This window comes from Ambystoma mexicanum, chromosome 12 (assembly GCF_040938575.1).
Source record: "Ambystoma mexicanum isolate Mex_15411 chromosome 12, UKY_AmexF1_1, whole genome shotgun sequence".
Taxonomy (NCBI): Eukaryota; Metazoa; Chordata; class Amphibia; order Caudata; family Ambystomatidae; genus Ambystoma; species Ambystoma mexicanum.
Window position 1 is genome coordinate 187,176,090 of NC_090936.1, and position 26,104 is coordinate 187,202,193.

Below are 26,104 nucleotides of genomic sequence, written 5' to 3' on the forward strand. Positions count from 1 at the left end.
GCTTCCATCCTTCCCCTAAGCTCCCATTTGGAAAATGTGTCCTGGGCCTTTCTGAAATCCTGGATCCTCACTGGGCTCGGCGGCAACTCAATCCTGGGACGTGGTCCCCAAACAGAGAACCAGCAAGCTGTGACAGGCCCAGTCTATGAAAAAACGTTATTTTCAAATGGCTTATGTTTACATCTCCCTCTGTAAGAGGCAAGTTGTATCAATGCATTCACTGTCACCAGAGTCATTAAAAATGTGCCTTTAAAACATATATATTTTTAGCCCAATTAATTTTGACACAGGATTGACACAATTCGATGGTGATAGGAGAGACAATATAAAGGGGGTGGGTGAAAGACAGAACAGGAGGAGGAGAACGGGAAAAGAGGAGAGTCTAGAAGGGGAAGAGAAAAAAAAGCGATCAGGAGGACGTGAAATGATAAAGTGGGGGATAAAGAGGAGGTGAGAAAACAGAGGGAAAGCAGGAGGAGAGGATGGAAGGAAGATGCAAAGGAGGACACGTCGAAGGAAGACGTAACAGGAGGGAATAAGGGTAGGGAGCATTAAAGGGATAGATAAAAAGAAGACAATGAAAGGCAGGCCATGCAGGTGATAGAAGGAAAGTGAGGAAGAGAAAGAAGGCAGAACAGGATGGAGAGAGGGAGAGAAGTGTGGGGAAAGGGAAGAGAGAACAAGAGAGAGACTGACGCATTTAGAGAGACATTTGAACAATGGAGGGGAACAAAAAAGTAGAGAGAGAGAGAGAGAGAGAGAGCAGAAACAGACTGGAACCCCCTCAATATTCCTCAATTGAAGAGCGTGATCCTGCTTTTTGTCCTCCCAACAAACCAGATGCCTCCATTTGAAGGATATATGATATGGCATTATAACGCACCTATACACAAGTGTTTCAAGGCGCTATGAGGCAAGGCAGGGGGAACAGAGGGAAGAAAGAGACAACGATCCTACTAGGCCAGGTGACAAGGAGATCGTGCAAGTGCACGGGAGGGGTAAGGGGAGACGTGCGGGGGAAAGGAAAGGGGGAAGGGGCAGTACATAAGATAACCGTAAAATAAATATACATAAATAAAATAAAGACAGTAAATAAGAAGTGTGGCCAGCTGGCGGCGAGTGCAAGGGTAAGGGCAGAGATCAGGGACGGTAGTGATATAGAAACAGTCCCCGAGTGCAAGGGTTGCCAGGGGGGCAGTGCAGGTGTGGATGGCATTCCAAACATGACTCCATCCTCCTGAGAGAAGCATGCGTGGTAAGAGTTGAGCATTTCGGCTGACGCCTATACATACACGAAAAGCACCGTTTCCGACCCCTGACTGCAAGCTGCATTTACTGACATTTCTTCTATATGCGAAGTGAAACATCAAACGAGATTACAGGCTGGACACTTGCATGTGCGTCTTCGTCTGTTAGCTAATGTTTGCATATGTATTGTGGTATTTGAACAGATAGACACCGTACATTTCCGAGACCAGTGCCAAGAGCCCAACATTTCTCCTGGGAGGAAGCCATGCAGTGATTTTAAGAGGTCACATTACGCTTTCATTTTCAGGCTGATCGGTATTTTTAGCAGACACCTGCAGCTGCCCGAGACTTTGTTTATATAAGCACGTGTTATATTTAGATTAAGGGAGAGAAATCCCAAAAGCCAATTAGCAAGGCTTACTTTTCGTCTGGGGATTATTACTCTGACCAAAAAGGCCATGATGGCTATTTGCAGAAGCCCTGGCTGCCGCGAGCCGGCCCTGAAAGATGTGCCACGGTTCACACAGGACCAATGGAGACGGGAAATTAGAGTGGTTACGGAATAGGTGGAGCAGATTTTCCAAAGCAAGGCCAGGACAATTTTGAAAAATGATTACAATAGACATAGAAGAAGTACATCAAAGTCTAAGCTCCACAATATATGAGATAGACCAGAAGGACTTAAGCCCACAGAATGAGGGGTGCTGTAGGCGAGAGGGTGTTTATTTTCAGGCAGATGTATCTTTGGACTCCTCAGTGTGATTTCAATGTTCATTCAACTATTTCAGCAGGATTTTGAATTATTGAAATCTCTTAGGTAATGTATCTTTCTGTATACACTGGAAGGAATGATGATGAAGGGGGATGGGAACCCTACCTCGGTGCCTTCCTTTCCTTGAACCCACACCCACATTAATCCACCTTCTATTCCTTCCCCTCTGCATGAAATACTCAATTCAGGGGCGTTGCTAGGGGGGGCTAAAGGGGCTATAGCCCCTGATCTTTTGGTTGTAGCCCCGGATAGAAACCCAGGAGCTACAGCCAAAAGACTAGCTAGCCCCCAGTCCCAACAGTTCCAACATCAGCGTAGCCCCCGGTCTTTTCCAGACCTAGCAACTCCCCTGACTCAATTCCATCAAATCAACACACGATCATCTGATTCTTTTTTCTAGCCATCTCGGTTTGTGACAGCAATAAGAGAGGCGTAGGTTTTAGGTTTATGTAGTCTCTCCCTCAGCCAGGAGGATCGCTTAGGCCTAACATGCTCACCTCAGAAACAGGATGCTGCCATGCGTCATGGGTTTGATACTGTGGTCAGGCCACCTCAGCCTCCCCCTCTCCCCAAACCCTCATGTGATGAACCAAGTACCACGTTGTGGGTAATAATGATTGTGAAAAGGAACATCAGTTATCAAGCGATCCGAGAATATATTTCTGGTGATATTTATTTATTTATTTGCATTTTTAAAGTCCTCACACAGCCGGGGGCATCGAGGCGCTGTTACAGGAATAGGTCTTAGTTGCGTATTTATAGCACGCTTACCAACCAGCGGTTTCTAAGCGTGGACCCGGGGATCGAACCTGTGTTGCTTTATGTCGTCTTGTTTCCAAGGGGAGCATTGCTTCATGTTGTCCTGTTTCCAAGGGGAGCACGTCGCCGCTGAGCTATCCCCAGGGACAAATAGTTGTGCCACATAAAACAAAAAGTGCACCATATTTCTTTCCCTAAAAAGTGTAACGTGACTTTCATACACACTTATCAGAAAAGCTCTGTGGTCAAAGTGGGCTGGACCGGTGCTCCTCTACTTTTCTTTTATTTTTACAGTTCCTATACTTTTAATTTAAAAAGAAACCATTCCAGAATGGTTTCATTGTAAAATAAAAGTGTAGGAATATGTTGAAACTTGCGTTTGTTTTTTGTGTTCGCCTTACTGGGGATTTAAGCCTGGGACCCGCTGGATCGGCCCCACCCTCACATCATGGGGAGCCGTCGTGGAACTGCTCGGTGGCTGTTATTGTTTCAGTGGCCTGCTTGGGGAAAAGCCCATTCCCATGTCCCACCATGCCCTGCACCTGCAGTCATTTATATTTTTCTTTTACGCTTAAGCAATTTAATGCGAAAATACTGCAGGCACAGCTGTACATGCAGTTAATGTGTAGACGAGAGGGGTGGCTTTAATCTTTATCGTGTCCCTTAAGAGGTGCAAATGGAGGGTGATGAGAAAGGGGAAGTTGCCTAAAGCTGCATGCTGTGGGGGACACTGAATAAAGGTCACGAGGGTTGTGCAAAATGCATTTAGCCTTTTCCTTCCCTTCCCTGTGTTTCTTTCAGCCTTTAAACAGTGGTGGGGGTGAAATGAAGTAAAGGCGGGACCCAGCTATGAAGTTTGTATTACGCATGGAAATGGGATTTGTGGGGAGCAGGGGTGGGCCAGCAGGAAACATAGTACCACTGCTTCTTTTCGTACAATATGACCACTGACTCTGGTATCAAGGTTTAAAGCATTTTCCTGAAACTGGAACATTTCCGAGTTTTACAGAAAATAAGAGGGATGGGGGTCATGTTGTGAAAAACCAGGACTTTGCCCAAAACTAGCACAGCTGGTCACCCTATTTAGGATCACATCATTTATAGGCTCCTAAACTTTTAGGTGACATGTTACTGCAAGCAATCATTTCTTGAAGGCTGTTTCTCTGAAGCAGATTCAAAAGATATCCAATATCCACTTCAGCGAAGACTCTTGGGGTAGACTTGGATTCTACCCTCTCTTTCACCAAGCAAGTGAATGCAATCGCCTCCTCGGCCACATACACGACGAAACTCATCGACGCAGCCAGACATTTCCTCTCCCAAGCAAGCTGCCTAACCATTGCAAGAGCAATCACCGGTGCAAGACTTGACTATTGTAATGTCCTTCTCGTGGAACATCTCAACACAATGTAAACAAACTGCAAGCTAACCAAAACAATGCTCTTCGAGCAGCTCTGAATATATCCAAAAGAGTCCATGGGCCTCATTACAAGCATGGTGGCTTGGGAACTACGGTACCGGTAAGCATGCCGTTACCGTAGTTCCCGGGCCGCCATAAAACAGGCTGTGCTCGTGGGTGCCGGACAGCCCATCAGGTTTTTCCTGGCGGGCTGACCGGCACCCGCGAGCACAGCACGTCGGATGCACCGGCACAACTCTTCATGTGCCGGTGCATCCGACGTCCCCATCTCCATTCAGCCCTATGGGGCAGAATGGGGATGAGGGGGCCCTTGATTACAACACCCGAAAATGGGTAAGTACCGCGTCTGCCTAACTCTGCATGACCCGGTTCTTACCCATTCACGGGTGCCAGAAAAATGCAACTCCGGCACAGCACGGCTACTGACAGAGTTGTAATGAGGCCCTATATCTCAGACACTGTTAATTGGCTACCTATTAGGAAAGGATCATTTTCAAAACTCTCTCCATCACGCACAAATGCCTTTCCAACACAGCTCCACAATACTTATGCCAGAAGATCGAACGATCTAAGTCTACCAGACCAGTAAGGACAATCTATGCTAACCGACTTAAAATGCCTAAGACAAAAAGGGCAAGAGGAGCAGGCTCCAGCTTCCCTTCAGTCACAGCTAAACCCTGGAACTCTCTACCGCTTGAGCTGAGAGCAGAGGCCTCCTACTGGCCTTTCTATAAGGTGCTAAAAACCTCGCTTTTTGTCTAAACAAGCCCTCCCGACTTCCAACTACGAACACAATTCACATCACCATTCTCAGTGGAACTCGTTGAAACAGCGTCCCAATAAGTGAAGCTATTATGGCGCTGATGAAACTATATATCATTTTCATCCCTTGTGAAATATTCTATATAAATCCCAAATGTGACACATTTTAAGAGTTTGCGGGATGATGGATAAGGAGTCAATCATTTTTAGTTTTGGCTATTTGTTGCCGCTGAAAGCGCTACCTACAGCCAAAACTATTGTCATTAAAATAAGAGCTTTAACATGAGAGCTTGAAATAGGGGCTTTGAATGTAGGCTTTGTAATGCTTTTCAATGCAGGCTGACATATGAGGATGGATTTATGTAGTTTGCTTATGTGTCCCACCCATTTAACGCCCATTTCTAAGTGGCTACTATAGGATTTTACTCCCATTACAACCCATTTTCCTTTCAACCACACCTCTTTTTGCACTCTTTGGCTGAATTTATACAGTGTGGTGGATTTGTCAGCCATTTTTACATCCAATCTGGCGGACGCCATGTGTTAATGTTAATAAAACGATTTTTACTTGATTGATACTTTAACAAATATTTGCCGAAGGGTTTCAGTTATGTTACATATTGTAATGTATTTGTAATACAAATAAGCAAGTTACTGTTCTAAATACGTTTTTGGCAAAATGTCTGTAAACATTAACATATACTTATTCGTGGGTGTGTGTCTAGTGTATTCTGATGAATCAGTACTTGATTGGATATGCAGTGTGATGTCCCGGTGATGTGATTGGTTGGATAGTTGTGCTTTTTCACCACAAAGCAGCCATTTTGTTTCACTGAATCAGCTGAGGATTGTTGCTGCGGCCTGCGGGTTACTCCCGCGCCACCCCCGCTCATAGAATGCTCCCTTCACTAGAGCCATGGTGGGTTGTATGTGGCGTAGATGGTGCTGTTCATTTGGATGCGGTGTGGGTGACGCGTAGGAGTGCTGGAGGTCATGGTAGGTACAGAGGAGCGTGGGTTGAAGAGTACCCGTGGAGCTTTGCAGGCTGCGAAGAGCTGAGTTTTCTCATGGGAGCCATACTGTGAACTGGAAAGAAGACACGCACGGTAGCAGCAGCCTCTACGGCACCATGTCCCTGCTCCAGTTGTGAAATACAGCGCCATTTGTCCTTTCATTATACTGTTGATACGTGTATTGATGAAATGCATTTGGATACATCGGCATACGATGAGCTGCCTCACTAAGCTTGTACCATTCACCAGTTAGACCGCGTGGACGCGGTACACTTCTGTTTCTCCTTGTTTTAGGGTATGGAATAGCTTATTTTGGATATTTGGCTATCCTGGCTTGATAGCCACACACATTTTTTCTTTCTTTTTTTCTAGTCATTTTTAACATGTAATGTGGTCCTCACTATCTATGCCTATCTGTTTTGATTTATACGTCATTGGTTATCCATTGACATATATTACGGCTAATTAATTAATCCTTCCTGAGACTTAGATATTTATTATGAATTATTTGAGAAGGAGACCTTATGTGTTTGTCCTCTTCAGGTTTTTTTTGCTAAACGTATCCACATACCCGGCCTTAAAACCTTGAGTTAAATATCCAATTTTTCTCTGTTAGGTTCCTAAGTGGAGCCCTCTATGTTCTAAAGAGCAGCACACATTTTGGCTACTTTTCTAGTTCTCTACACATGACACCTGGGCACAACTAACTGAGTGAGTATATTGATTTGCCATTTTCTCTATCGTCTTCTGTTTGCATTTTTTGACCATTCGACCAAGGACCTTACTTAGCATCAATGGGTTAGTCTTGTTTCTAATTTTCCCTAATGATCAGCCTAATGGTTTTAACCTATATAGTACGAGCTGACATGTATTACCATTGAGATTACTCCCATTAGTTTAGTACTTATCCGTTTCAATACCTGTTCCATATACTTTGAGACATTCTGAAGATCAATTTCTACGAACTCATTTAATCCATAAGGCTGAACAAATGCTCCATACACATAGATTGTAATTACTTCTTTTTATGTCTTTTTCCTTTAATACTTTATAAAACCTACATATGACAGTACCTATGTTTTAATGGACCATTGTGGCCACGTGGCGATTTAATTGTGTGATATTTCAAATGTAGGAATGTTAATTATCACAAGGATCAGCTAACCTGATATATATGTTATCTCATTGTTTTTTTTTCCAATGCACCCAATTCAATTGAAGTATCCACTACCTTCTGTGTATCATCGACAGTTCAAGCCTTGCTTCTGAAGAAGAGGGAAAACCCTTGAAACGCCTAAAGCCACAGTACCTTATATCTTGGACTTATGAATTACATGTTTGCCTATGCAAACATTTTTGGGTATTTTATTGAATACATAGTTTCTGGAATTATTTCTCTTGAATAGTATGTATTTAATCCTATTTGACCTATATTTGTATATTCCTACCTATTGTTGACAGTGTGCGAGGGATGGGAGAATTCCTATTGTTGGATCCTTTTTCTCTTTATTTGTTATAGGGCGTGTCCGTATGTATGATTCTGTGTTCACCTCACTTCACAGAATCATGCTAATGTCACCCTCACCTGCACTTCATACAAACATAAAAAGTCTGAGCAGCAAAAGATGTACATCAAACTGATTTTCATTTTATTGATGAAAAGTTGAAGCAAAGGAAATGTTAGCGATCATTATACTGTTATAGTGACATTTTAAGTTTAAGGCTATTCAATTTTATGAAGTTTAAAACATTGTTTTTATATTTTTCTTTTAAACCAAGATATTCTTTTTTGTAAAGATTTTTTAACCATATACAAAATAAAAAATTAAAATTAAAAAAATGAGCAGCAAAAGAAGCTTGGAAAGTTTGTGGGCGGTATGTGTACACATATTTAATGCTAACTATTTGCACTCACTAAAGCATCATAATTAGTGTGAACACAAAAAGCATGTGGAACACACACAGAGCGTTGCAGCAGCTCTTTCAGTCCTAGAACACTGGGGCATGTCCTTGGAGTTCTGGGCAGCACATTACCCTCCTTTCTCGGCCCTCCCCTTATGTTCTCCTGCCTCTTGGCACTCAGTCCCTGGCCCCAAAAACTTATCACTCGAGAACTGCCTCATGTTTATTATTGTGGGGCCAGCGGTGGTCACGCTGCCAGCCCCACGGGTGCTGGGCGGCCCAACACCATGTTGGTTTGTCAGGAACACCCGGACATACAGGTGGTTGCAGGGCGAGACCCTGTTAGGCCGTGAGGACACGAGCCTTGGTGCCAGGGGCGCCATGGATGCTTGAAGCATCCAGATGGAGTGTGCCTCCGCTGGACCCAGGGCACCAGGCTGATCTGGAGGGGCGCAGACCAGCAGAGACCTGCAAGACTGTGATCATACGGTGTGGGCCTGCAGGCAAGGGCTGCAGGACCGTGATCACACAGTGTAGGCATGCAGGCCCAAAGTGAGAGACAGAGACAACAGGATTTCCATTGTTGGAGTCTGCAGCCGTTCTGTCGCACGTGCCTGCAGTTGTTCCTTTTATTAGGACGGGCCATGTCAGTGTCATGGCCCATCTTAAAAGGGCAATACACTTGGAAGGGACACACATAACACTCCTCCTTTTTCATAACTAATAAAACACATGTTACTAAAACATAAATGATCCTCCTCACCCCGTTACAGAATGAAAATACTTATACCACTTCAGAATTGTAGGGTAGACAAATAGTGGCATAGACCACTGATACATACACAGGGACTCAGGTAGTTGCAGACATATGACACATCAAACACTCTACACATATTAAGTGGGTGCCAGTCGTGGTTGGTGAACTGCTGGTGGAATGTTGGCAGTTCTAACACATTTTACAACACCCTTTATTAACTTGGGTTAAGTGGAACTTCAACCACTGAATGACGCCTTTGTTAGCTGCTGGTACCATTTAGAGCATGCCTACAAACTACGGGAGCACAGCTTCACATCCATTTAACTGGGACCACTTTAAGCATATCATTTACATGCAGGCTCACAGCATCTAAACAAATGTTTACTAAGTCTTCTCTGAATACTTGCAGGACTGCAGGAGACCAGTTCACTTTGCATCAGTGTCCGATCAGGATAGTCACTACCATGTGTAAAGTTCCATTGATGGCAAAGTTCAAAGGCCGGTAAAGCCGCACCTGGGAGCACCAGGGGCCACATCAGCTTAGTCCCTTGATGTTGGGGCATGCAGCGATAGGGGTAGTAGGATGTTTAGGCTGTGCCACGTTCAGGCTCAGTCAGTCCCTTGACATTGGGGCAGGCAGCGAGACGTGGGTAGCAGGGAGTCTTGGCTGCGCCACATTCAGGCTCAGTCAGTCCGCTGATGCTGGGGCAGGCAGCGAGACAAAGGTAGCAAGGCATCTGGACTGCACCACATTCAGGCTGAGTCAGTCCCTTGATGTTGGGGCAGGAAGCGAGACGCAGGTCGAAGGCATCTAGACTGCACCACATTCAGTCTGAGTCAGTCCCTTGATGTTGGGGCAGGCAGCGAGATACAGGTAGCAGGTCGTGTAAACTGTGCCACATTCATGTTTCCTGAGGCGTGCCACAGGAGGTTCCACACGCACTCATACAGAGCTGCTACCCTCTCTTGCTCATTCCACTTCTTCTTAGTAGGGGGTGTGGGGCAGCGAGACGTTGGATGGTTTGACACAGGTAACAGGGAATCTAGGCCACTTCGTACAATGCTCCCCCAGGCAGGAGTGCTGTTCTTTCTTTCCTTTTCCCCAACAACTGTGGCAGGGTGTGTGGCAACTTCTTCGTACTCACCCTTCCATGTAGAGGCCACTGGCAGGACACAGCCTGCATTGGAGGGCCCACAAGCACACTTACAGAGCTGCAACCCTATTCTAGTTTTTGCATCAAGGCATGTGCCAGTCCAGTTCTGTATTGGACCTGTGCCAGTTCAGTTCTTCTTTCTCATGAATGGAACCGCTGACATGTTAACAGCAGCCTCTGTACTGTCACTGTTGACTCTGCCTCGAAATGACTCCTGGACGTCAAATGGCCAGGGATCTTGTCCCTCATCCACACTGAACGAGTCAGCTGGTTCAAGAAGTGCAGGGGCTGCATTGGGATAATGGTGGATTTCCCTTTTAAACATTTATTTCCTTTTGCTCACCGACATTGTGCCCAGGATCTGCAAGGGGGCCATACACTTTATTTTAATTGCGGTATACAGTCTTTTCACCAAAAGAAGCTTTTTCAGCTACAATGATTTACTGAAAGACATTTTCATTGAAAAAATAATTCAATGAATTTTTGGATGCAAAAGTCTTTCAGTAAATATGTTCAGATGAAAAAGCTCTCGAATGTTTGAGGAGTATTTAGGGGGCAATAAACAGGGATAAAAAAGTAAAGCAAAAGTCATTGGGCGCTGTCCAGTTCTGAAATTACTCGCTGGCGCTGACTTGTGTAGTGTCAGCGGGTAATTTGAGAACTGGACAGCGCCCGTTATGCAAGGCAACAGATAAAGTGCATGTTGCATAGAGTGCATGTTGCACCGATTTTCTTTTTTTTTTTTTTACATAAAGTGCATTTACTGATTGAAAGGAAAGATTGTGTCACATTTAGCTGTGGCTACATTTAGCAGCATAGCCCAGAAGATATTGAACAAGCTGAGCTGTTTCGGGACAATTGTCCAGAATTGTTGTACTACCTATAAAATTCTTTTTGGAGATGATATCTCTCACTCCATCTACCCTGAAGCCAGGCACAGTTTGCACATAGCTTCCGTCCTGATGAAGGTTGGGTCAATACAGGGCTACAGATTCAAAGCCCAGCATAACCGACTGAAACACATGTCGACTAAAAACATTGTGGTCTTCACAGATAGAAACACTTGTACTGGAAAAGGGTGCTAGATACACTTTGTAAATATTTTGTGCTAGATGGTTGTATATACTATGAAACCGTGTATTAATATGGAGAAATAGATTCAATGTATGAACGGATGGATGAGTGCGTGTGAGCGATGGAGGAATTGAAGTGGAGTATTTAATTGAACATATTGTCTGAGAAAAACCAAGTTTGTCTTTGTACCATAAAATGTATGATGAAATAAAAAGTATTAAGAGACAATAGTGAGTAGTGTGTTGCCATCCTCTATCTAAAGGTCTGTTTTGATACATATGCTTTAAAATTTGCAGAAATGCTACCAGATTTGCGAAAAATGTGCATACGGGTCAAAGAAGGTACTTGAATGTGCACATCAATACTGCGTTCATTCAAAAGCCCTTTGAGAATGGGCTGCATCTTTTTTAGTGCCAATGATGCACATGCCATTGTTTGCACTAAAAAGGTTTTTGAGAATGTGCCCTTATGAAATAATTTAGCTCCATGGTATCGTGGTTGAAATTCCCCTCCTGTTAGAATTTGTAAAGTTCCCAAAAGTGACTATGCCAGGATCTACCCATGTGTTCTACGAGTTAATTGAGTCTATTAGCCTCATTACCACTTTGGCAAAGCAGTAAAAAGTGACAGTAATTCCGTTACCGCAACTGTTTTTTCTACCACCATTGTTACTGCACTGCCAAATTCTGAGCTTTCGAGGACAAGCGGAGGATTTACCTCCAGCAAAAAGCTAGCAATAAATCCTTCACTTTTCCTCCAAAACTGGCTGGATTTACCACAGTGGAATTACTGCTCGCTGGAAATCCGCTAAAATCCCCATCCAATTCTATGGACTCCACAAATGGGGAATTGCACCGCCCTACCACCACTCGTAATCCTGTGGTAAGCCCACAAGGCTGAGTGGCAGTAACCATAAATGTTTTTTGTGGTAAAGCAGCAGATTTACCACCAAATTACTGTCCAACTCCTAGCACAGGGGCAATGCGCTGGGCTTGGAAGCAAGACCACACAGAGCAACAGAAGTTTGAATCTCGGATTCGCGCTTAGAAAGCAAACTCAGATATGGTATTAGGCGCATTATAAAAAAAACAATTAAATAAATAATGAGATAATAAATATCAACAAATGTGATGTGTTGTCTTTTTCCTTGCAAGAACAGAATCCCCCTAGTGTTCCTCCTTGTTTCAAGAAGCTTTGCCTTGTTGATGGTCATTTTTCAGCGTCTAATGTTTGTCAATGTGTTGATGAGAAATTCATCATTAATGGCTTCAGTTTATTCACACAAAGGTTATGCTGAGAAGAGGAGCTAAATATTGCATAATTTCATTAACTGATTGTCAAAAAATCTCTCAAATATATCGGATGACCTATGACACATAAAACTGCTTTTGACAATGATTAAAACAAATGTGTACTGCAATATCATGACATTATCAAAGTGTGTTGTTCTGTTGCCAGAATGTATGGACTCAATTTGGAGGTTTGTGGCTACCATACATTCTGGCTTACCTATGGGGCTACTTCCTTTACGGCTGGCAGGATAGCTAAACTGCAACATGCTCATACTGGCAACCGGACGGCACAGTGAGATGTAGGTTTGATGCCCTAGTTGGGCCAACTCAGCCAATGGAATAACTTTGCTGAAAATGTTGAGGGGAACATGACATCTAAAGGAAAGTGGCACCTGCAAAATGAGTGGGACAAAATGGTGTGCCACAAAGGTTGGGGGTGGAGAGGGCAAATGCCCATGTGCCCCCTAAAATTACACCCATGCCCTCAGCCTTTCATCGAACCGAGTACGATAATCTAAGTACAATGAGTGTGTAATATCAACGATACCAATTATTACAGTGCTCAGATTCTGGTATGAAAACTATATAAACCACCAAAATAGCGTTCTTTCAGTTATGTGAAAACAGGTGCTATTATTCACCTGCTATTTGAAGCAATGAATATTCAGATGGGGTCAGCTATGCAGTGGGAGAAGAGGAGTGGTGAGATGTAGTTGTGGAGTGTGTTGGTCGTGAAATAGAGAGAGGGTCAGGTGTGTTGTGGGGAGGGTCAAGTAGTGAGGTGCAGTTAGGTAGAAAATTGGTCATAGTATAGAGATATGCTTGATATTGACTAGGGAGAATGGTTTAGCGAATTGTAGGTACAGAGCTCATAGGTCATGAAATGAAGATGTGGTTAGGTATAGAGTGAAGAGACAGAGAAATGTAGTTAGTTAAAATAGTCTGTCAGTCAGATGTTTGGCACAATGGAAATAGGTAACCTTCAAGACTATCTTCAAATGTTGCTTCCCCTAGTTTTTTTTTTTATATAGGAGTACAACCTCCGCTTCTCCCATCATACTAAAGGAAACATGTGGAATGGACAGAGCAAATTAGGAAAAATGGGCTATAAGTGGGAGAAGAAAACGAAGTGGCCTGGAAGTGGGAGAAGAAAGCCAAGTAGGCTGGAGGTGGGAGAAGAATGAGAAATGGGCTGGAGGTGGGAGAAGAAAGAGAAATGGGCTAGAAGTGGGAGAAGAAAGTGAAATGGGTTGAAGGTGGGAGAAGAAAGAGAAATGGGCTGAAGGTGGGAGAAGGAAGTGAAATGGGCTGGGGGTGGGAGAAGGAAGTGAAATGGGCTGGAGGTCGGAGAAGAATGGGCTGGAGGTGAGGGAATAACATGAAATGGGATGGAGATGGGAGAAGAAAGTGAAATGTGCTGGATGTGGGAGAAGAAAGCAAAGTGGAACGGAAGTGGGTAAAGAATGTAACATTCGCTGGAAATTGGAGAAGAAAGTGAAATGGGCTAGCAGTGGGAGAAGAACGTGAAATGGGCTATAGGTGGGAGAAGAATGAGCTGGAGGTGGACGAAGAACATGAAATGGGCTGGAGGTGAAAAAAGAATGTGAAATGGGATGGAGGTGGGAGAAGAAAGTGAAATGGGCTGCAGGTGGGATAAGAAAGAGATGTTACGATACAAAGAATGGACAAAGTATACAACTTCCTATTAGGAAATGGTTATGAAAAAGCTTCATTAACATGTTAGCATTGTAAGCATTGTAAGATGTGAAAACACTATTACAGGTTAAGGGAGTAAATGAGTAGCAACTTTGGCATTGGCTTTGGAAGCACGAATCCTGAGTAATGATAACCCTTTTCATTTCTGTGTTGTCATGTGACTCATTTGAAAGAAAGAATTCCAAACAAAGAATAATTGTGTTTCCCGTTTCCTCAAGTGATGGTGTATATCTGGAACATTATCCTGCCAGAAATGTTCTATTTTAATTAATTTGCAATTATTGGTCATTAGTACCCGGCGAGGGCGCAATCAGAATGAAAGAACCATTCTGATTGGCCTTCGTCGAGGCATTACCCGGAGGGTATCCCTTGATCGGGATTCCACTGCCATTGTCTCCGGCAGGGGGCGTGGCAGCCCCTCAGCCAATGAGGAGGCTCTAAGCGAGGCCCTCCCCGCTCCGAGCCTCCCCACGGCTTAGAGGCTGCATTCGCTCCCGCAAGGGGACTCAGGTAAGATTTTTTTTCCCTTCCCCTTTCCTCCCTCCTCCCTGCCCTCCCCACCCCACTTACCTTCTTGCTCCTTTATCCCTCGTGGGGGACGATGGCAGCCTCCAGCCGTGTGGAGACTCGGAGCGGGCCATCCCCGCTCCGCGCCTCCACATGGCTGGAGGCTTCTATCATCCCCGCTGGGGACCCAGGTATGTTATTTTTTTTCCTTTCCCTCCCTTCCGCCCTCCCAACCACACTTATCTTCTTCTCCGTCTTCTTTCGGGAACAGACACACTGGGAACACTTCTGTTCCCAGCGCGTCCGCTCCCGATGGCCGCCATGCAAAGGGAAAATGGACTCCGTTTTCCCTTTCCCGGCGGCCATTTACTTGGTCAGTTTTTTTTTTGTTTTTTTTGCCCCAAAACGTTTCGGGACAGAAAAAAATGCTTTTAGTGACCCGGTCACGCAGATATTGCAGGCCGGGGTACTAATAGCTATATGCCCCTCACTTCGCTCGGGCCTATAACTATGGGCCCCAGGGCATTACCTGAGTCGGTAATGCCCCCTGCCGCTCCGGGCATATTGCTTAATTAGAGATGGCCTGTCAAACAGACCAGTGTCTGCAGGAGAATTGTTCTCAAGTCAGTATTTCCCAACAAAAGAACGAAATTGTCTGAGCAATGTCCGAAAGAAGCTCAAATGATCTAACAGGAGAGCCACAGGCATCAATTGCTTCTACGAAAAAGCCATAAGACCACTCCCAGTGGCACCAAACCCTCCAGAGAAGCATATGCATACAAGTAGGAAACATATCACAAGATGATCATAGATGGGGTGATGGAAGGGTAGGGGCTGAAGCTGCAGGTGGTTCAGAAGCTCAAATTTCGAACCAAGAAATGGGTGCTCTACAGAACTGCCAAGGGAACATTCGGTTTATGATGGAATGTGTTCCACGACGAAGAGGACATGAATCACAGCACCATTTTTCCCAGCTACATGAGATTCTGGCGCTGTGATTAATGAATTACCTCAATGGACATCTCAAGAGTGGAACTCATATCCGACCATAACTTGGATATGGCAGTGATTGACATTCCATCTACCCAGGACCAGAACCATTTTTTGTCACACATCAATGACTTAAGATCAAGGGGCATTGACGTACGTGCTTTTACCGATTCTCGCCCAGTAACCATGCCTGCTGAGGACCGGGAAGGGTCAAGGCGTAGCAGTACCCTCTCCAGTACAAGAACTGTAACTGACCAGTCAAATATTGAGGGGAGGGGAACGTGGGTATGGATACGGGAACCAGAAGAAACCATAAGTGTTACGGATGCCCACTTTGAAAAATCTGGTTTTTAGTATTGCAAGTTGAAATTCCCATGGTTTCAAGCACCTCTCCTTGCAGGAAAATGGCATTAAGAAACTTGGTGATCTTGAGCTGATTTTAATACAGGAGTTGTTTCTGACATACAAAGTGATTATTGAGGGCTTCCTGGTATGCTAGCAAAATGCCTAGGTAAATGTTTCTGGCAGGCCCCAGCATCTGCTGATAGTGGCAAAGCAATGATGGGTTGTCTCAAATGAATCTTTATTTTCCTATCGCCCTTATCTTCAAGCTGTGAGACTGACCACTCAATGACACCTGCGCTCTTTGTAATTGTAAACAGGGGGTCATAGTTGAATGGTTGGAAACCATGCTAACACATAACCAGAAGGATTTATGGTCAAATCACGCGTTGCAATCAGGCGATTTCAACATAGACTGTCTTGGAGGGGGGAATCTAGCACACATATATGGGGAACCACAGGCGTGATATGGGAGACAATCTTGAGAGAGTACAATCTTTTCCCACTAAATGGGAATGTAATGGGTGTCCAGGATGGTAAAACCATGTTGTATTGTGGTAATCAAACCTCCACGATCGATTCGTTTATGTTTCTCAGGGTCTACTTCATTGTTGAGAGAATTTTAAAGTTGTAAAAGCTGAACCTAGCTCAGTGTTATGGGGTAAGTTTGCATGCTCAGACTTGGGTAAAACATCGGGGCTGGTGGAAAGCCTAGCTGTAAATAACTCCAAAAACAGACTAACCTGGAGTGAAAAAAATATGAGTGGGTTCATTTGCAGAGGCTTGGTATCAAAGGGAAAGAAGAGACAATGATATCACTGCTCACCATGCCCTATTTTCAAATGTGTGGCATGAGACTATAGCGTCAAGAGCCCGGGGTCTCATGATATAACCACACGTGACACCTACATCCCCGAAATACAGCTACAGAAACGCAAAATGCAAACAAACATGAAGGGCCAAAATCTGAGTGCCTCTGATTACATGCTATGGATAAGACAGGAAAAGAGGAACTTTAAGAGCAAACTAAAAGGCCTGCGCGTGCTGCGATACCAGAGAGCAGGGGAGCGTATGTAAGCTGCAATTTTGAAAAAGTCGGATAGGAATTTCTGTCATATTATAAACGAGAAGGAAAATAGTCATGCGATACTACAGGACTGTCCTGTGGTGGAAGAACAATGGGGGAATCACTTTTTTTCAGTTGTATGTCACTGCAATATCCTGAGGTAGAGTAGGATCGTGAGACTTTGATTTTGACTGTGGGGACATTGAAACAATTATTCGTAAAGTCAGCCGATCCAGGGTGCCCAGCCCAAGTGGGCTCTGTAATGCAGTCTTAAAGGCTGATCCCATGTTCTGGGCTGCCACCTTATATAAAGTTTTCAAATCAGCCTTAGTCTATAGAAATGTTCCTGATGCATGGCACGCAGTGTGGATTGTCCCCATTTTCTAAAAGGGAAACAAGCTCAACCCTCTCAACTACAGACCTATAGCCCTCATAGACACGAAGTCTAAGATGTTTGACTCCTTGGTCCTACTTTACCTTTCCAAATGGGAAGTTAACTCAGGTGTCTTAAAACCAAATCAAATTGATTTCCGCAAAGGGGTGGGAACAACAGTGACAGTTTTTTAAAATCAATTTCTTGCAGCAGAGGGTATGGCAAAAGAGCATCTCTGATTTATATTCTGTCTCTATCGAGTTATCGATGGCTTTCAATACAATCAAAAGAATCATGCTCTGGATTAAATTGAGAAAGTGGGGGATTCCAAATAATCAGTTGTCTATCGTGATCCAACTTCACTCAAACACAACACTATGAGTGTAATTAAGTAGGGGTCAAACACTTCCCTAATCATCCAAACATCAAATGGTTTGCACGAGAGCTGTGTCCTGGCACCCCTATTATTTAACGTATTTCTATCAGATATTGGTGTGGAACTTGGGGACGCAGTGTTTCTTTCTCCTTGAGTGGTTGGGCACAACATTCTTTGTGTCACGAATGCAGACAATATTCTCCTTTTGCAACATTCAAAGGTTGGTATTCATCATCTACCTAAGGCCTTTCGCCTCTTTGCTGCAAAAAATGCTGTGATCATCAACACCACGATATCTAAAATATTGGTGTTCCACACAGGCTGTAGACAATTGTCAAATAGCTGGCTGAGTGCCAATCATATTCAAGAAGTACGGAATTTGAGATATTTGGGTTTCAACATCTATGGGTCAATAGGAAGAACCCTTCTGATCAAACAGGGGATAGCAAGGACAAAGCATATGATGAGGTCATTACATCATTGATTTGTCAAATTTTCACTGAAGCCCCTGTTCACGTTCTATGAGTCAAAAGTTGTCCCAACCATCTGTTACGGGCTGGAGACCTAGTACCAGTTGGCTGAATATGATTTTGAAACTACCTTTGGGCTCTCTAAATCAATCCCAATAGCAATCATATGAACGAAATTGAGCTCAAATTTAATGCATTTGGAAATAGGCTGGAAAAAGACACAGCTGTGCCTACAGGTTTATAATCCTCCTCCAAAATTCATCTTTGAGTAGATGGATAGGACCAAGGCCCTCTGTGAGAGTCACTGATTCAGTCATGTGACACATATCTGAAGCTGGCACCTACCAGTTTTGAAGAAGCCGCATTTGACAACTTGCTGGCCAAGAATAAGTTTTGTCTACATGACTGGATCTGCACTTATGAAAAATAAAAAATCTATAGGAGCTATTTTGAAATGAATAAGCTTGATCGTAAATTAGGATGCTGTGCTTCTTACAGACTGTTGTATCCATGCTGGGCATTTGCTAGAACCCTGCTACACTTTCGGCTAAACCTGCTGCTGACCATGGAGAACAAACACCGTTGGAAGGTTGAAGGTGTTCAGGACGCCACTTGTAGTCAATGTTCTGTCTCTGTGGAGACGCTAAAGAATTTGGTCTGCAAATGCCCAGGCTCGATTCCTCTCAGAAATGTTAACTTTACCAACTTCATTGAGGGTCTTATACCACACCCCTGGGAAACTCTTTGGGAGCGCCTGCATTTGGACAATTGTTCAAGATCATTATGGGTAGCCTTGTATTCATTATACAAAAATTGGAATTGTAAATGGATTTTATTTGTTGAATTAACTTATCTGGTGTTTATATTTCAATTAAGTAACAAGGGAATTGATCTTATGTGACACATTGTGTTAAGGCCTATTCATCTAGGCTATAAGACACTATAAAACAATCCAATTATAGAGAAAAACAAGGACATGCCACAAACAATTATTACAAAATCAATATGAATTATTAGGTTTAGTATAATCTAAGCAGACTCTGGGGAGAGGCTGCACAATTTACATTTCGACCACGAGAGTCATGACTCATGAAACAATGAAACATAATGTTACACGGTTTACTGACGATATATGGCCTATTTCAGATTCGGTTCTATCAGCAACAACTTCTTCAACAACATTGTCTAATAAAAAATACTAGTGCACAGGCAAAACAGACCAACATTCAGCCATTACGTTTTTTTCAAATAGAAATACAATGAAAACTTACCAGGGTTAGAGACTGAAGTGATTTTGTCTAAAAAGTACTTAAATTCATTCCTGTGGATACATAAGCAAGTTGAAATAGCTTTTGAATACAACTAGGCATTAATCATAGGCATAGATTAAACAAATATTTAAAAAAGAAAAAAACGCCATCTGATTTGCTTACACAACTTTGGAAGTAACCTGAAGGTGGCAATGTACGTTTCTGATACAAATCTGATGGCCAAGGAGTTATAAGAGGCAGAGAGATTGGGACAGGTGGCACTGAGGGTGGGTGGACCGTGACAGTCCCCCCCTCAAAGGTAACCATCTACCGAGGTCACACAGGCTTTTACTGTCATGGGTGGTGGCAAGTCAAGCACTGCTCGCTTTTTATTATCGCTCATTTGAACCGCTTGTGAGGATAATATATGAATCCAAGAAACTCAACAGAAGAAGCATGAAACATACACTTCTGAGGTTTAGCATACAACGCATTTTCTCTCAGTCTCTGCAAGACAATGCATACATGGGTGACATGTTTCTCATATGTCTCAGAGAAAATCAGTATATCATCTAAGTATACCACTACAAAATAATCCAGTATATCCCGGAAGATATTGTTGATAAAGTACTGAAAAGTAGCAGGGAGATTACATAAGCCGAAAGGCATGACAAGGTACTCAAACAAAACATTTTTGGTCTTCAGGAGCAGTTTTCCACTCGTCGCCATGCCTTATACGGACAAAATTGTAAGCTCCTCATAGATCGAGCTTGGTGAAGATAACCGAGGAGTGCAACTGGTCTAGCAGCTGTGATATTAATGGCAGTGGATACTGGTTCTTCACTGCAATGACCTTCAGGGCTCTATAGTCCACACATGAACGCAGTTCCCCCCCTTTCTTTGGTACAAAAAAGATAGGAGATGCAGCCGGAGAACAGGATGGCCATATATGACCTATGCGTAATACCTCTTTGACATATTCTTTAAGGAAGACCTCCTCCTGGTGTGAAAGGGAGTAGATACAACCATGTGGTATACAGCTCACACTGTGAAAGGCTATATCAGAACAGTAGGATTTGAAGAAACAAAAATAATACTACTAAGGATCTTAAAGCTTGATACGCTTTAATACCTATGTCTAAATTATCCAGGTGGTTTCAGAACAAGCCAAGCTTGGAAGAAACAGACGGCTGTACTGATAAAAATAAGGATAATTTCTATTCTTATATAGTGCTTCATGCGGTGATTACTGGAATAACTGGTGTAATTAATACCTAATTTAATAGCATTCAGCTTATATCAAAATTGGACTAAAGAAGGGCTGAGATGGCCTTGCCATGGCATTCAAACATGTGAAGGGCATACTGGTCCCATGTCTGAGCAAGTGTCCAAATTATGAGATATTTGCTGTGATGAAGTCCCTAGCCTGACCCTTAAGGTGGGTGGTGGAGTGGCCAAGGGGGATGGGTGTAACCGTGTGCAGCCTCAGGTTGGTAAGGGGAGGATCTCCTTGCTACCCTCACCATGCCACAGTCAGGGGACAGGGATCACCACATTAACATCAGAGAGGGAGATTGTGCTGGGTTAGCTTGCAGGACACTGCATCTGCGATCCAATGAGAACATGTGGTTCTGATGAAACAAAGATGGCGGACTAGCCATGTGAAGGCTTATTTCGCATTCGAAGATAGTGAATTGAGCATTCATTAGTTGTGACCACCATTATGCCCCAATCAATTACTGGCAGGAAATAAGTCTGTAAGAAGTGACCAAGGGTATATAAAACTGTAAGCAGGGGCAGTGTTGTGTTAAGTAATCAGAAGGTGCTCCTGGAGAATCTTTGGAACAGCTAGAAAATGGAGAAGAGATAAATTGTTGAGAGGAGAGAACCAGATGTTGTAAGGAGAAGTTGAGGATATAAAAACATACATTTGTGAAGAAGTACTGACGGGAGGTGAAGGAACAGAAGAGGAAGCCAGGTGAGGTGGAGAGGAGAGTAAAAGAGGTAAAGAGGAGTATTTGGGGGAAAGTGGAGGAAGAAATCACAGAGGGAGACTGTAGGAAGGTCACCAGAGGGACGAAGAAGGTTTGAGATAAGAGGGATAAAAAAGAAGTACGAACCATCAGAAGAAAGAAGGTGGAGGTTGGAAAAAGCACCATAAAGAAGGAGTGGAGGGACATTAGAGGAGAGATAGGGTAGATTGAGGAGATGAGGTAGAGTATTCAGAAGGAGATTGGAGCGATTGAGGAAGAATAGAGCTGAAACATCCATAGAGGTTTGGAGGAGGAGAGGATCATCCATGGAGAGTGAAGTAGGAGATACAATATTGAGAAGTAGGGTTTTGGAAGAAATAGTTGGAGAAGCATCAGAGAGGAAGGAGTACAGGAGGAGACTGGGGGACAGGTCAACTCAGGGCCTGAAGATCTGGAAATAAAGAAGATCATCCCTGTGTTAAATAAGGATAATCATGGAATGTGTGGAGGAATGAGCATGTGCTGAACCATTAAGGAGGTACAGTAGCAAAATAGAAGAATGGAGGAAAGAGGAGAGGAAGTAGAACACAGTACTTTAGTAATAATTCTGTTGTGGATCATCAAGTAGGAGTGAGAGTGGGTTGTGGGTGGAAGTGGCAGGAAACATAAGGCATGGAGGTGTCAGTGTCATTGACACCAGCCTGTGGCAGCTCAGAGGTGGTCTTGGCCTGGCGGAGACATAGGGACTGATCCCACAGAAATAACTGGCACGGTTTGGTTTGGCTGCTACCCACGGGAAACTGCGAGAGGAGTAGTTCACCAGCTTGGCACTCAACCAATGCAAAAACTGTCAGAAGAGTACCAGAGGGTTACATGAGGTTTCAACTTATGTGAATGTCAGTGGAATGGGGGGGTGACATATGCTTTGCCAAGAGACTCATTTCGTTTTTTCCCCCAAAAAATCATCAGGGATATTTTGATTGTCTCATTATCAACTGGAAGTAAACCTACAAAATGTAAGACTTTAGGGCCTCATCACGACGTTGGCGGTAACCCTTAAATCCGGTGCTATTACCGGCGGATTTAAGGATCCGCCAAATCAGGACTTCAGCAGATTTCGCCGCAGCTCTGAGCTGGGGGGGAAAACCGCCAAAAATTCACGCTCTTACCGCCGGCGGAAAATCCGCCGGCGATAAGAGCGCAAATTTTCCCCATTGAGCCCAATGGGGAATGGGGCATTGCCGAATGGGCTCAATGGGGTATGGGGAATTACATTACTGCCGAACTCGTGATCCGGCGCTATTAGCGCCGGGGAGTTCGGCAGTAGGTCTAATACCGCCGGCGGTCGTGATCAGGCCCTAAGAGACTACTCGGACATACTTGTAGACAAGGACAAAAAAACAGCTGCTGTCCTGCCATATTTAAGACTGAATAATACTTTAACTGAATGCTGCATAGAGATCACATTTGGGGTCTGAGAAAACAAAGAAGTGGAGAGAAGATACTGTATTTAAGTTGTAGCCTTTTATAGCTTTCTTTTCATAACCCTTTCTTTAACATTCTACACATACTATAATAAATCTTACTTGCAATTAAACTCTCTCCTGACAGGCCATGCTTATCATGATTTGGCTTTATGACACCCTTTAGCAAATAAAGGTTCTAATACAGCTAGGCAGGGGCTGCAATAGGTAGAGGGCATAGGAAAGATCAAGATCAACACAAACATGCCATTATGCCATGACATTTGGAAGATGCTCATTCAGTCTTCTTTTTCTTTGCATTTCGATGATAAATCTGGGTCTGCAAATCCTAGAAGGTAAATAATGAAAACAGGCCTGGGTGAGCACCGACATATTGGCATGTATGTCAATAAAAGCTGCCGTGTAAAGATTAGAGTCTGTAAGGGAGGCCTGGTATCAGAAGTATGACACTGACACAAGAGTTACAAGTTTTGAAAACCTTTATTAAATTCTTGGGGTTTGGAAAAACTCCTACTTTGCCCTAGTGCTATGATGGGAGTGGTCTCTACCATCAAATAATAAAGAAAACACAGTCCTAGTCAGTCTTTGTCAAATCAAAATTGCCTATATTAACAAAACCTAATGCCTGCCCTATCTCTTATACAAAAAGTGTGTAAAGGGGAATGTGTATGTAAAGGAAAGTCAGTGTTATAACATAAAGGATCATGGTGGCTGAGTCAGCTCTTCTCCCCATGTTGGATAGCACAGAGTAAAGTGGCCCCCGTTAACAGGATGATACACTCTGGCTCAGGTTATCAATAAAAGGCAGTTCAAAACGTGGGTCTTGGCCTGTTAGGCCTTCCACGTTAAAGTCACTTATTCCAGTTTTCGAAAAGTTCTTTCACAGTTCAACAAAAGCTCATGTAGGTCTCCCTCTGTCAGACGCGGACCTCTCAAAGCATCAACAGTTCACGTGGGTCTCCCTCTGTCGGGCTCGGACATTTCAACAAAAAGTACCTGATTCAACGTAGATCTCCCTCAGCCGGGCTCGGACCTCGTATTCACCATTCCCTAAGCTTTATTCACATTCGTTAGCAGTTTCCTTCCCCTATTTTATTTCATGTTTCCGGTCTGCCTTAGCCGGGCTCGGACCTTTCAGCAAAACTTTTACCATAGACCTCTGCAGGACCACTTTGACTTTCACTTCAGCTCTCCTGTATGTTATTTGCCCCAGTGTCTCTTGGTCTTGGTGGTTCAATACTACAACCAGAAAAGTTCAAAGAAATCTTCCTCTTAAAGCAATAACCTTTTAACTTCCCCTTTTCATTGGGGTTAATCTTGACCATTCTACATTTCAGAGTTTGTTCACTTTGCCACTTTCTAACAAGACATCAAACATTTTGCAGAGACTTTCGAGTGGGCTATTGTCATGAATCGCCACTTTCACCCTCTATGGACTTCATGGTTCATAATGCGCCGCAACATTGGGTCAGTAATCCTTCCAACATGGCTGCCTGCACAGGAACGCCGCTCTCTAGCGTTTACGCCGGACGTGCTGCCTTCTAGAAAATAGGCACGCCCTCCAGCTCTGCGCGTCTCAACGCTACTGTTTCGTGTTGCTAGCGATTGCTATCGTTACTGCTCCCTTTTCATCAGTGCCCTCTCAAGTTTCTTCTGTCCTTCCCTTCCAGGCTGCCCCCTTTGAACTGCTCCCGCTATTTTTGGCTCCCTTCTCCTTCCATCCCCGACGGCGCCTGTGGTCCCGTGCTAGCGGGTTTCCCACTTACTCCAAACTCTGAGTTTACACTCCTATTCATTCCTGGATTCTGCCGCAGTGCTTCCTTCCTGGATCCTGAACGCTATTCTGCTTCCTGAGGCAGACGGCGAACCTCACACTGGACCCAGACCCAGAGGATATGCGCTCTTACCTGTACAAGTCCAGAACAACCAGGAAGAAGGAAAGATCTCCCAAGAAGACTCAACTCAGAGAAAAACAGGTGAGAAAAAGGGCTGAGTGTGACAGTTTGAGACGCCCAGAACCTGATATTGAGCCTAACATGGAGGCTGCAGTCGAGGACCTCGTGAGAGGAATGCAAGAATTAACTACTGAGGTTCAAAGCCTCAAGGCAGAAAACACAGCCCTAAACTCGTTATGTCCCGGGATTCGGCATTCAAGGAAAGTGCCCTGGTTGGGGGTATAGTGGACAAGTACGATGGCTCTTCCAAAACTCTGCATTCCTTCCTCGATTCCTGCCTGGTACATTTCACGTTTAAAACCTACTATTTTTGCACGCCCAGGGCTAAAGTGGGGTTTATGATATCACACCTTTCTGGCAATGCCTTAGCGTGGGCAACCCCCTTGGTGAACGCAGGAGACCCACTCCTGGACAACTAAGATGGAGTCATAGAAGCCTTCAAAGCCATGTTTGATCGGCCAGAACTCGTTTATAGCGACCAGGAGAGACTACTGGAATTCCAACAGGGAAATCTTGATATGCTTATCTATGTGACTTGTTTCAAGCAAGTGGCTAAAGAGGCTGGTTGGTCCCAGGAGGCTAGTTTCACCCTGTTTCGAAGAGGTCTGAATGATGAAGTCAAGGACGAGCTAGCCAGAGTGGCCCGTCCAAGTTCCTTTCAGGCCTTGATGGATTTGTCACTACAGATCAATTTCCGAATCCAGGAAAGAAAGGCTGAGAAAAGAAAAACAAAATCCACGAGCCCAAAGCCAACCATGGAGTACCCTAGCCCTAAGGAAACATCCACTCAACCATCTTCGGATCCAGAACCTATGCAGCTGGACTACTTTCGGGGTCCGATCTCCCCACAAGAAAGGACCCATAGAATCAATGCCGGACTCTGCATGTATTGTGCTTCCGATAAACATCTTGTAAGGAATTGCCCAATAGCACCACCCCGGCGTTCGGGAAACACCAGCTCATCATCTTGAGTGGAGCACAGCTTCGGAAGAAAGATGTCTGCTCCACTTCTGTTCCTTTCTTGACTTGTCCTCGCCAGAATACTATGGTGGTTCTGCAAACGTTCTTGTCATCCACCAAAAAGGACACTTTTCCCATCCTAGCTCTAGTGGATTGCGGTGCCATGGGAGTATTTATAGATCATGAATGGGCCTTAAGGCACAACATACCCCGAGAAAATAAAAGAGTGATTCAAGCTGTCGAAGGAATCGACAGGAAACCATTATCCTCCGGACCCATTACCTACCAAACCAAGGAACTATTGCTCTCAATAAATAACCATCAAGAAACACTGTGTTTTGATATCATAAAAGCAGCACATTACCCCATGGTTCTAGGCATGCCCTGGCTCCAGAAGCACAACCGTATATCAATTGGGCATCTGGATCCCTATTTCTAGGTTCAGAATTCTGCTTGACCCATTGTTTGTCTCAAGGCTTGGTGCCAGAT

The 26,104-nt window shown here is 44.0% G+C and overlaps 1 protein-coding gene across 1 annotated transcript in view; it reads right to left on the reverse strand.

The window, feature by feature from the left end:
* LOC138513428 (dihydrofolate reductase-like) overlaps positions 1–26,104 on the reverse strand; it is a 427,393-nt gene that overhangs the window by 260,567 nt on the left and 140,722 nt on the right. Inside the window, exon 3 of the mRNA XM_069628273.1 lies at positions 19,265–19,314. Coding sequence (XP_069484374.1) covers positions 19,265–19,314 — 50 coding nt within the window. The remainder of the gene's footprint in view (positions 1–19,264; positions 19,315–26,104) is intronic.